This window comes from Geotrypetes seraphini, chromosome 9 (genome assembly GCF_902459505.1).
Source record: "Geotrypetes seraphini chromosome 9, aGeoSer1.1, whole genome shotgun sequence".
In the NCBI taxonomy this organism is placed as follows: Eukaryota; Metazoa; Chordata; class Amphibia; order Gymnophiona; family Dermophiidae; genus Geotrypetes; species Geotrypetes seraphini.
Genome location: NC_047092.1, coordinates 13,782,124 through 13,794,611, shown reverse-complemented (window position 1 = coordinate 13,794,611; position 12,488 = coordinate 13,782,124). Strand labels below are relative to the sequence as shown.

The following is a 12,488-nucleotide window of genomic DNA, read 5'->3' as shown; positions in this document are numbered from 1 at the left end:
CTCTCCAGATTTGTTCCTTGACTCCCCAGCCAGACAGCCAGAGAAGGAAGCCAGAGTCCAAGTGACAGTGCAATTACTTTTGGACATTCATGCCATAGAACCAGTTCCCAAAGAAAAATCGGGCTTAGGCAAATACTCTTTATACTTCATAGTGCCCAAGGAAGGCAAAGAAGATTGAAGGCACATTCTGGATTTAAAGAAGTAAGCAAGGCCCTAAAGTTCCCCTGCCTTCGTATGGAGATGGCCTGCTCCGTTATAGTGGTGGTGGTTCCGGGATAATTCCTTGCCTGTCTAGATTTAACAAAGGCGTATTTTCACATCTCTTTCTGGATCACAGGAAATATCTAAGATTCCACATTCTGCAGCGACATTTCAAGTTTGTGGCACTCCCGTTTGGTTTGGCTACAGCTCCTTACATCTTTCCAAGGTGATCGTGGTTTGTAGTAGCCCACCTGCGCAGGATGGGCATCCAGGTGCATACGTATCTGGATGATTGACTGATAAGAGCACCCTTACAGGACAGTGAGCATGCAGTGCAGTAGGTGGTGAACCTTCTCCAGAGCCTAGGTTGGATAGTTAACTTCTGAAAGAGTCATCTTCAGTCAACTCTGTTCTTGGAATATCTGGGAGTCCGCTTTGACACAGTGCAGGGTCGTGTTTTTTTCCTGAGTCATGAAAACAGAATCTCAGGAAGCAAATGTTATAGATTCTGGCTCTACCGAGCCCCACTGTTGGGAATTATCTTCAGGTCCAGGGCTCAATGGTGGCATCCCTGGAAGTTGTTCCCTGGGTGAGAGCTCATATGTGCCCACTCCAATACTCTCTTCTGTCCAGGTGGTCTCTACAACACCATTCTTTGCAGATGCTGCTTCCTGGTCCTCAGGGACAAAGCACTGCTTGCACTGGTGGCTCCACGGTGATGCCTTGTCGAGGGGTAGCCTCTCAGAATCCACATATGGGTGGTCTTCATGACCAATTCCAGCCTGAGCGACTGGGGGCTTACTGCTGTGGTCACTTGCCCTATTGCAAGTAGTCCCCATCAGAGAGCAAGTGCTCTATAAATCATCTGGAACTGAGAGCCATTCGCTTGGCTTTGAAGGACTGTATACTTTCTGGTCAGGGAAGGCAATCTGGGTGTTTTCAGATAATGCCACCGTGGTAGCTTATGTGAACAGACAAGGAGACACTAGAAGCGTTTCCCTACACCTGGAGACACAGATGTTATTCCAGTGGGCAGAAGTTCACTTACAAGCCCTCTCAGCTGCCCATGTGGTAGGGTTAGAGAACATCCAGGCCAATTTTCTCAGCAGGCAGACTCTGGATCCGAGGGAGTAGTCTCTGTCCCAGAGGGTGTTTGCCCTCATTGTGCAATGCTGGGGAAGACTGGAAATGGATCTAATGGTCACAGTCAAGAACACAAAGGCAGATTGCTATCAGATGAGCTCCCAAATGTAATCTACTTTGATTTGTGTATTTTCTAGTCTATTCTGGGTTCAGGCCTCAAAGGCAGTGGCAAGTAGAATTAATGACAATAATAGCTAGGAGCAGAAAAAGTATATTTTATATATTCTGTATAGACATAGGCTTGTTATTAGAGAGGTAAAATGCTTAGAAGAGAAATGTAACAGAGCTGCTAATTTGCTTTGGTGAATGAGAGAGAAAAGAAAGTTTGTAGGAATGGATGTCCTATATATCTCTGTATGTGTATAGCAGCTGGAGGGGGAAGAGAGGCGACAGAGAGAGAGGGAGGGTCTGTATTTATGGGTTTGAGTTTTGTTCTAAAAATAGCATCTATTGTTGGCATGTACTGATCTTAACATATTTTCCAGTATCTTTTTTCTGTTATTATTTGGTACTGTTTAAGACAGTGTCCCTTAATTTATAGGGAAGGTGTGATTCTGGTAGATTGAATCAATCTTTCTGGCATCTTTTGTTCTGTTCAAGCATTGGTAGTTTACATATCTTCGTGAGAAATCCAGGCTTGCTGGATAATACTCCCATTCTAGTTCAAGATATATGGATTATAGGCAGGGGCCTATTCAGTCTGTCTGCACTAACATTCCCAGGGTCAGACTTGTTTAATATAATATTCCATAGACCTATGCTGACACTCTAGATAGGTCAGCCAGCATATAGTAATGTAATGCTGACAATCGCTTCTACAGTTGAAGAGCCGAGCAGGGAAGTGCAAGGCTGGACGCCTTTGTTCAGTTCTGGCCCTCTGATCTCCTGCTCTTTGTGTTTCCTCTGTGGGCCATGGTGGGTCGGATCATCCGCAGAATAGTGAACCATCAGGGGCTGGTGATTCTGGTAGTTCTGAATTGGCCGCACCAGCCTTGGTATGAGGATCTGATGCATCTCCAAAGGGGTAGGTGTCTCAAGTTGCTGGTTCATCTGGGCTTCTCTGTCAGGGCCCAGTTCCCCTGGAGAATCCAGAGCGCTTTGGTCTTACAGCATGGCTCTTGAGTTCACGGCCTTAATTCGAAAGGGCTACTTGGAGGTTGTCGTTATGACTCTTCTTAGAGCGAAGAAGCCTGTGACATTGGTGGCTTATGCAAATATCTAGAAGGCTTTCCATTTATGGTGCACCAAAGAACAGGTGGAGCCTGAAAAGGTTCCTGTCCCAGTGATTATAACATTCCTACAGGCTGGTCTTGAAAAGGGCCTAGCGGTTTCAACTCTCAAGGTGCAAGTAGCTAGTCTTTCATGCTTTAGGGCCTGGAGAGGCAAGCAGTCATTAGCATCTCACCCAGACGTCACTTGGTTTTTGAGGGGGGCACTCGGATTACAACTCCCATTGCACAGGATGTTCCCATCTTGTAAATTCATTGTGGTTCTGAAGGGCCTATCTCGAACTCCATATGAACCTCTGCCAGATGCATCCCTCTTGAATCTTACAGTTAAGACTATGTTTTGGTCACCCTTGTCTCGGCAAGGCAGATCTCAGAGTTACAGGCCCTTTCCTGTAGGGAACCCTTCTGATTATGGAGTCGGGTGTTTCTCTGCGGATGGCACCTACTTTCCTACCGAAATTAGTTTCTGCCTTCCATATCAATCAAGAGATTCATTTACTCACTTTTTATCCCAGGGATTCAGCAAAATAGGACAAGATTTTGCAGAGGCTGGATATATGTAGAGTCCTCCTGCACTGCTTGGAGACGACTAATGATTCCTGGTTTTCTGACCATCTTTTTGTGCTGCCCAGCCACTTGAAATGAGGCAAGCCGGCCTCCAAATCCTCAATTGCCAGATGGATTTGCATGGCAATTTCTTCTTCCTACATTGCCTGTGGTAAACAGCCCCCAATTTCAATCACAGCAAATTCGATTAGAGATGTGGCTGCTTCCTGAGCGGAGTCCTGGGCTGTTTCACCTGATGAATTTTGCAGAGCAGCTACTTGGTTTACTCTCCACACTTTTACAAAGTTCTACAGAGTGATTGTGGCAGCTCGAGAGGATGATGCTTTTGGGTCCTTGCTATTGTGGACAGGCTCCTCTGTCCCTCCCTAGATGTCTGGTACTGTTTTGGTACTGTACATAATCCTGTGTCTTTACTACTGAATGAAAGATTAAGTTCTTACCTTGCTAATCTTATTTCAGATAGAAGGCATAGGATTCTGTATGCCCCACCCTGTATTCCCCAGCCTTTGATTCGCCTGATTTCTGCCTCGGACGTTGCCAGTGTGCCTCAGGACCTTCTTCTGTAGCTAAGATTAAGCAGAGACAATATTACAGGAGCTTAGGGGCCCCTTTTCCCTTTGGGTTTTTTATGGCTCCTGCTAGTTGTACTTTGTAGGTTGGTTCCTTGCTACTTATGTGCGTAATTGTTCAGTGTTAAATTGTTCAATATTAATTAATCATTGTTCTTTTATCATAAGTTACAGAGCAGAGCAAAATATGGTTTGTTGCTGGGGAAGCTCCCCATGCCCCTCATTCTCTTTTCTTGCTTTGGTACCAGCTGAAGAAGGAGCAGTTTTCCACTGCAGAAGGGGAGGAGTTCAGAGTTTTAAAGTGATACCCTTCTGCAGATTTGCGATTAATGGGAAGTAATAGCTACTGAACAGAATCCTATGTCTTCTATCTGAAAGAAGATTAGCAAGGTAACTTAATCTTTCATTGTTCTGAGTGTTCCAGATTTGTTCTTGGAGAAACCGATGCTGTTTTTTATGTTTCTGTACTGTTGCACAATAAAGAAAATAAAAAAAGAAGAAAAGAAATCAATGCAGGACTTGTCTTCATTCAGAGCAATGTTATGTTAACAATTCAAGGTGGGATATATATATATATATATATATATATATATATAGTGACCATAGCCATATTGATGGTTACAAATAGAAGTTAAGACATTGCCACTTCAATGTCTACAGTAAATGTCAATGCTTCCATTTGGAAAGTGCCGAGTTAATGGTGCAATTTTGTGCATGTGTACATTTATAAAATGCTTGCTCCTGCTAAATGTGTATTCCTATAGTTCCTTATATGTATTTGACAAAAGGTTCTGTGTTTGACAGAGCCTATTTTAAAATATCATTAGAATTGAGCATGTCTTGACTTGGATGCCTAATTCCCATCTTAACATTCTAATTAAAATGGGACTTTTAAATGTGACAGATTGTGGTACTGGTTCTGGAAGCATTCTTGGTGCATGGCTCCTATCTTATAAGATTGTAGCCTAGGAATTTAGAAGGGTCTATTAAAATAAATGAAAAATTCCCTAGTAGCTATGAATGAAGTATCTTCTTTGTCTTCCTGCACTAGTTCTGATTAAGCTAGAAGAGAAACAAGAAACTAGGGTACTTTTCTGATATTTATTTCTATGTCAAGAAGTCACTGTTCTAAGGTTATTCGATAGTTTGCTGCATAAAAGGGGTATTGTTTTGCTAATTGTCATCAGAAGTGTAATGCTGTACCATTAACAGATATTATCAAATGACTTTTTCATTGGAGCCACTAATTATATGTGTTTGTATGTATGTGCATATGTCTGTCTGTGTATATAGTAGAAGAATCCCAATTATCCAGTTATTCTAGCAACCAGCACTCTCACCCAACTGGCAAAAAAAAAAAAATCATCCTCCCTCCAGCCCCTAAAACAGCAGCAGCAGTCCTGACCCAATAACCCCCTCTCCATATTTCCTCCAGCCCCCAAAGAAGCAGCGGCAGTGGTCATGACCAGACAAACCCTTCTCTATCCCTCCCTAGAGCCCCAGAATCAGCAGCGGTAGCAGTCCTGACCCACCAATCCCCCTCCCTCCCTCACTTGCCCAAAGTTTTAGCAGCGGCCCTGACCCACCAACCCCCCTCCCTCTAGCCCAAAGCCACAGTAGTAGCAGTCCTGACCTGCCAACTTCCCTCCCTTTCTCCCTTATTTACCCGAAGCAGCAGTGGCACCAGTTAGCAGAGGCAATGCTGTAAACAGGCTTCTTGCGGCCAGCCCTGGTAGGACCTTAACTCTGCCGCATCAGAAGTGATGTGGTAGAGGAAAGGTCCTGCTGGGGTTGGCCGTGAGAAACCTGTTTATAGTGTCCCTTTCTGCTTCAGATAAGCGAGTGGGGGAGGGGTTGACAGGTCAAGACTTCTGCTGCTTCAGGTAAGTGAGTGAGGGGGGGGGGGTCAGCACTACTACCGCTGCTGGTTCAGGTAAGTGAGGTCCAGGAGCCCATACCTGTGTGAAGGGAGGGAGGGCAGACCTTGGAGGTAGGTGTACCAGAAATGTGTGTGTGGGGAGGGTCCAGCAGGGGAGATGGATGGATGCTGGACCCATAAGTATTTTTAGGGGACGAGAAAGTGACACAAACCAGAAAGGAGAGTGGGAAGGAAGGAACAGATGCTAGACCTATAAGTGGTGGTAGGTGGATGATAGAGAGAGGAAGAGTGAGGTGGGAATGGAGACAAAACTATTTTGAGTACTGTATATACTCGAATATAGGATGAGATAACAAAAAAACCACACACCCTTGCACTTACTTTTGCGTCATTTTTAATCCCTGGTGGTCCAGCATTGTATAGAGCAGGAGCGATCTTTCCTCTCCCTGCCCCGTGCTGAGCCTCTCTGTCCCTGGTTCGCATTTTGCGGCCAGCGGCGCACCCTACAGAGCCGAGCTTTTTGTGCTTCCTGCTCGGCCCTGCACCACTGTCTGAATGGCTGCCGCCAATTCTCATCCCGCGAGAACTGGCAGGAGCCATTCAGACAGTGGTGCAGGGCCGAGCAGGAAGCATGAAAAGCTCAGCCCTGTCGGGTGTGCTGCTGGCCGCAAAATGGGAACCAGGGACGGAGAGGCACAGCACGGGACAGGGCACGGAAAGATCATTCCTGCCCCATACACCGCTGGTCCACCAGGGATTAAAAATGGCACAAATGGTAGGGGGAGGGGGGTTATAAAAAAAAAAAAGTTAGTCAGCCGTGATAGGAGACAGGAGGCATCCCTGCTGTCCCAGCCTACCACTAGACCACCAGAGAGGGTACAGGGTGCAAAGCTTAGCAGGGAGTGAGGGGGACTGGATACAGAGCCTGGCAAGGAGTGAGGGAGGCTGGGTACAATGCCTAGTAGGGCAGGGAGGGAAGAGGGCTGGGTGCAGAGCCTGGCAGGGAGTGAGGGGGGCTGGTTACAGAACCTGGCAAGGAGTGAGGGGGGCTGGGTATAGAGCCTGGGAGAGCAGGAAGGGAAGAGGGCTGGGTGCAGAGCCTGGCAGGGAGTGAAGGGGGCTGGGTGCAGAGCCTGGTAAGGAAGGGAAGAGGGATGGGTGCAGAGCCTGGCAGGGGAGGGCATGAGGGAGGGGACACTGGGTGCAGATTCTGGCAAGGCATGACACTTGAATATTAAGCCCCCATCTTACATTCGAGTCAACCATTTTTCCTCCTTTTTGGGGGAAAAATGGAGGTCTCGACTTTTATATTCAGATCGACTTATATTCGAGTATATATGGTAATTTTCAAACAACCAGAAACTACAGTTACCAGCATAGGTGTCAGATAACTGAAAGATTACTGTATCTATTTATGTATCTCTGATTTTGGTCTTACCTTGTTTAGAAAAGTGTATTCCTGAGCTGCTCTTTGATGACTTCTACTGAAATTATAATTTTTTTTATTTCCTTTTTTTTTAAAAAATTTATAATTGTAGTGAATGAAGCAGAACTAAAAATGAAAATAGCTGAGGAGCTAGCACTGGAGCAAGCTAGAAGAGAATCTGAAGCGCAGAAAAGGTTGGTGGTGGTATTTATTTATTAAGCTATATTAACAGCTTATATAATAATAATAATTTTATTCTTATACTAGTCTTTAAGCCCGTTACATTAACGGGTGCTAGAATAGATCTGTCTGTCTGTGTTTCTCTATCTCTCTCTCCTTGGCCGCTGTCTGTATCCTCCTGTCCCCCCCTCCCCCCCAAGCAAAACTGTCTGCCCCCAGGACACACCTCCACCCCAAAGCAGCCCCCTTTCCCTCTCCCTAACTGTCCATGGTCCTCTTCTGTCGTCCCCCCCCAGAGCAAAGCTGTCTGTCCCCAGCACACCTCCCCACAAAGCAGCCCCCTTTCCCTCTCCCTGTCTCTCCATGGCCCCTTCTGTCTTCCCCCTGCCCCCCCCCGAGCACAGCTGTATGTCCCAAGCACACCCTCCCCACCAAAGCAGCCCCCTTTCCCTGTCTCTCCATGGCCCCTTCTGTCTTCCCCCCCAGAGCAAAGCTGTCTGTCTCCAGCACACCTCCCCACAAAGCAGCCCCCTTTCCCTCTCCCTGTCTCTCCATGGCCCCTTCTGTCTTTCCCCTCCCCCCCTCCGAGCACACCTGTCTGTCCCAAGCACACCCCTCCCCCCAAAGAAGCCCCATTCTTACCCTCCCTCCATCTTCTGGCCTGCTCCTCTTCAAAGCAGCCTGCGATCATGGTGGACGGCTTTAGCGAACCTAGCAGGCCGCTCTCCAACTCGGTAGCACGTTCCCTCTGATGCGATCCCGTGCGTCAGAGGCTCCGGAGCGTGCTACTGAGGTTGGAGAGCGGCCTGCGAGGTTCTTTAAATCCGGCCCCGATCGCAGGCTGCTCTGAAGAAGTGGATCAGCAGCGGCGAGTGAGGGCGGGAGGTGACACGGCGAGGACACGGGCAGGGAGAGAGGGCAGGCGGCGAGTGAGAGGCAGCGGGCGAGTGAGGGCGGACGGTGACGCGCCAAGGACAAGTTCTCCTGCTTCATGGCGGTGGGCGGGGCTGCAGCGGCAACCCCGACTCCTTCTTCTGCACGGAGGTGGAGAGCGGCTTGCGAGGTTCGCTACAGCGGCTGGCGAACCTCAGCAGGCCGCTTTGAAGAGGAGCAGGAGGGAGGTGTCGCTGGTGTCTTCTGCACAGTCACACGCAGGCGCCGTGAGGACTGGCACAGAAGCACACCTCACGCCACCAGGAATCACGATTTTTGAAAAGCGCATGCGCGCTTAGCCTTTTATCATTATTGATATCGCCAAAGCCATAGTAGTTCGAGGCGGTTTATAATAAGAGGAGCTGGACAATCAGCGAAGATAGGTACGTAGTAAGGTTTTAAAGTACATGAAGCGGATACAGGGATAAGAGGGCTGGAACAGGCTGCAAACATTCAGCGAGAATAGGCGCACTGGACAGTCATCAATACATGTAGGCAGAGAACAGAACGGGAATGAGAGATCTGGTAAAAATCAGATGCAGTAAAGCGATAGGGCAATGGGAGCATTTAGGTTACAATATCGTTACAATATAGTATTGAGTAGAAGCTTGACATAGGCTGCTTACATTGTAGTAATAGCATGGTAATTGTCAGCATCATAATGCAATTAGGATGGTAAGTGAAACTAGAAATAGGCAAATTCAATCATAGTAATACCAGTAATATGATTCAATATCAGTTATGATATGTATTAAAATAGAACAATAGAGCATTTATATAATTGAAATATGCAATGTCACTATAATGCAAATGAAACATTTTTAATGAGCGGAAAGGTCACACAGATAAAATAGGTAAGACATGGACAACGGGATAATTAAAGGTGGGTGAATAGATTGAATTTTATTGAATATTCTGTTTTAGGATGGGGGGGGGTGTAAAGGTATGGAAATCTCTGGTGTATTTTATTAAACCTTATCTTGAATTTTAACCAACATACTACTGCATTAATAAGTCACCAAACAATTTGGTTGGTGGTCTCTAGTTTTATCTCAAAAATTTGCTGGATGTTATGGAATTCCTTAAGAATCTTGAAGGGTCAGGCTGTTCAATTGGTGTAATAATCATTGATTTTGTTGCTTATAGTTGGGCACTCGGCCTGGGTTAGCATCTGTGAATTAGGTCAACATTATTTGCTGCACCATGTGAACTGAAATCAAAACCTGGGCAGCATGAAGTACTTTGCTGCTTAAACCACTTAGCTGTACTGTGTCTGTAATTGACCTGTAAACTGAATTGTTTGTCTAAGTATGAAAGGCGATATATCAAATGCAATAAACATAAATCTCTTTTTAGTAGGGCAGAACATTTAACGCAGTAATAATGTGATTGACGCATTAATTGTTTAATGTCATAAAAATTTTTTTATGAGATTAACGTGGGCTTTGAGGCTCAAAACTCCTACACCATAGGTAAAAAATACCATGGTGGGAACGATTATTTTTTATTTTTTTACTAGCGATGCTCAGTACAATAGCATGCAAATTATATGCATGCTATTTTGCAGAGAATCGCCGGTAAAAGGGAGGAGGAACTGTGAACTGTGTTTGGTGCTTGCTCAGAAGAGCAAGTGCTAGGCACAGCTCCTCCCCCCATCCCTCCTGTGAAAGAAAACCATGCCTGCCGCTGAGCTCACCCTGCCAGCTGAGTTGATCATGGCAGGGGAATTCCCTATCAACTCAGCTGACAGGAGTCCCCGGGGGAGCCCTGACAGTTCAGGTGATTGGGGATTACCTTGCCACAATCAGCTCAACGGGCAGGGAGAGCCCCCAATTCCTCCCACCCTGAGCCCTCCAGGTAACCTTCCCCCACCGTGCCCTCCCCCCCAAACCTCCTCTCCTACCTTTAAAATGAATGGGCACCTTATTTAGAAAACTTAGCAGAAGAGGTGCTCACTCACTCCTGCCGGCAGGCCCATCTCATTGAAATGGTGGGCCTTCCTCTTCAGGGGCCTAAGTCCCTGGTTGGTCTGGTGTCTTAGGCCCCTCTCCTGGGTGGTGACTTAGACTCTGGTTTTTGTGTATGTGTGTATGTGTGTGCAGCTCAGCTGCAAAAGACTTTTTTGGTTTTATTTTATATGGGCTCAGCTGTTGTGCTTGTGTTGTGTGCATGCACAACACATGACCAACAGCTGCCTTACTGGCAATCCTCTTGAACTATAAATGGTGAGCATGGAGGGGGGGGGCTTTGGACCGAGAAGGACATCCCACCTATAGGCCCCCCCGGGAGCTGCCCTACTTGACACTTGGAAGGAGATGGATGGGAGGGTATTGGGAAGTGGAAGGCAGAAATGGTGAACCTGTTGGTGGTAGGAAGGGAAGGAAGGAGGAGGAGGAAAGGAGAGGTGCTGAATGAGAAGGTATTTGGAAGGAAAAAGTGAGAGATGGTGGATTTGGAGGTAGTGGGAGGGAGGAAAGGAGGAGGAAGATGGGAGAGATGCTGGATGAGAGGACAGCTGGGAAGAGAAAGGGAAAGATGGTGGCCCCCAGAGGTGGTGAGGAGGGAGAGAGTGATATTGAATGGAATGGTTTTGGTGAGTGGGGAAATTGGGAAGGGCCCAGGAGAATAATAATTTGGAGTCCCTCTCCTTAATTTTTGCCCTGCTTGCTTAAAGATACTGCATGCTCCTTTACTTGAGCAGCATTTCCTTATCTTTGTTCAATACTGTAGTTAGATCTACAGGTCTATAGTTGACCTGCCTTCTCTTTGTTTCCACTTTTTGTGGAGTTGGACTATATCTGCTCTTAATTGGGTAATAATAGGAAATATTTAAATAGTAAACTTTTCCACCACTGGCTGTTCTTTCAAACTGCTAGCTTACAAATCGCCTTGTGCAATTGCAGTGCTCTAAAAATGTCTGCAATTGTGTTTATTAAATTAGGAGCCTTGATGTGCAAAAAGACTTTGCGCCATTCACTCTTGAAGTATGCAGTTCTGCTTGAGGTTGTTAATTTCTCCATTCTCTAAGCTCAGAACACATTATATCTTTACAGAAGGTGAAGGCAGCAAATGGTATAGGTCGCTTAAATCAGAATGTAATTACCATAGTGCTACTGAAATTATCTGCATGTATTTTAAATTGTTTCATACTACAGCTGTATTATTTATTGTATTAGCTTGACAAGAGTCTGTGATGAGTTAGCAGAATATAAATGACCAAAACTCATCAGACTTCCCAATTAAATAAGAAGTGAAATGAAACCATATATGATGGGTTGAAATGTTTTATCTTAAACATCATGACTTTTTAAAATTAGATTCCTGTTGGGTGATTATTTATTGATATATTCTAACTTGTTTGATTATTTTTAAAATTGAAAACTTGCTTGATTTTTTTTGTGGTGATCTGTCATTTAGGTCTGGATTCTATAATTGGCGTAGGCACTGGTAGGCGCCTCTATGGATGGAAGATGGCTGCCGTTCTTTGAGGGCACCTCCAGGCACTTACATTTATTTCTAATGTGTTTTTAATTGGTTTTAAATGATGCAGTCAATTATCATGCCATTTATTGCTATTTAAAATAAGTTAGGCGGCAGTAGGGGGAACGAGAGGGCACTCTCTAATGTTGAAAGGGGATAGATTCCATACAAACGTAAGGAAGTTCTTCTTCACCCAGAGAATGGTAGAAAACTGGAACGCTCTTCCAGAGTCTGTTATAGGGGAAAACATCCTCCAGGGATTCAAGACAAAGTTGGACAAGTTCCTGCTGAACAGGAACGTGTGCTGGTAGGGCTAGTCTCAGTTAGGGCACTGGTCTTTGACCAGAGGGCCGCTGAATGAGCGGACTGCTGGGCACGACATCTGGAGTCCCCCAAGGGTCTATTCTTTCTCCACTTTTATTTAATATATTTCTTGCACCCCTGATGACATTGTGTCAATCCATTGGTTTTAACGTATTTGCCTATGCTGATGATATCCAACTTTTACATCCATTAGATACTAACAATCCCTTGGATACTATTACAATTAATAAGAAGTTAGAACAAATTCATAATTGGCTGGATACCAACAGACTAGTGCTCAACGTTAGTAAATCAAATGTGATGCTCTTTCCGTGGAAAGACAATCTAAAGCTTAACTTTCCCATCTCTATTAAAGGTTCTCCTTTACAACAAGTGAGTAATATTAAGATCTTGGGGATCATTTTTGATCATAAATTAAACTTCCATGATCATATTAGCAGTATCATTAAATCAACCTTTTTCAGACTCCGTCAAATTCGTTCACTCTCACAATTCCTTTGTCCTAAATCTCTTAATATCCTTATTCACTCTTTGGTGATTTCCAAAATTGACTATTG

At 45.4% G+C, this 12,488-nt stretch overlaps 1 protein-coding gene across 4 annotated transcripts in view; it reads left to right on the top strand.

Moving 5' to 3' along the window:
* Positions 1-12,488, top strand: part of CHCHD3 (coiled-coil-helix-coiled-coil-helix domain containing 3) — a 319,905-nt gene that overhangs the window by 40,892 nt on the left and 266,525 nt on the right. For all 4 annotated transcript variants that reach the window (XM_033959561.1, XM_033959564.1, XM_033959562.1 and 1 more), the window contains exon 3: positions 7,127-7,208. In XM_033959561.1, coding sequence (XP_033815452.1) covers positions 7,127-7,208 — 82 coding nt within the window. The remainder of the gene's footprint in view (positions 1-7,126; positions 7,209-12,488) is intronic.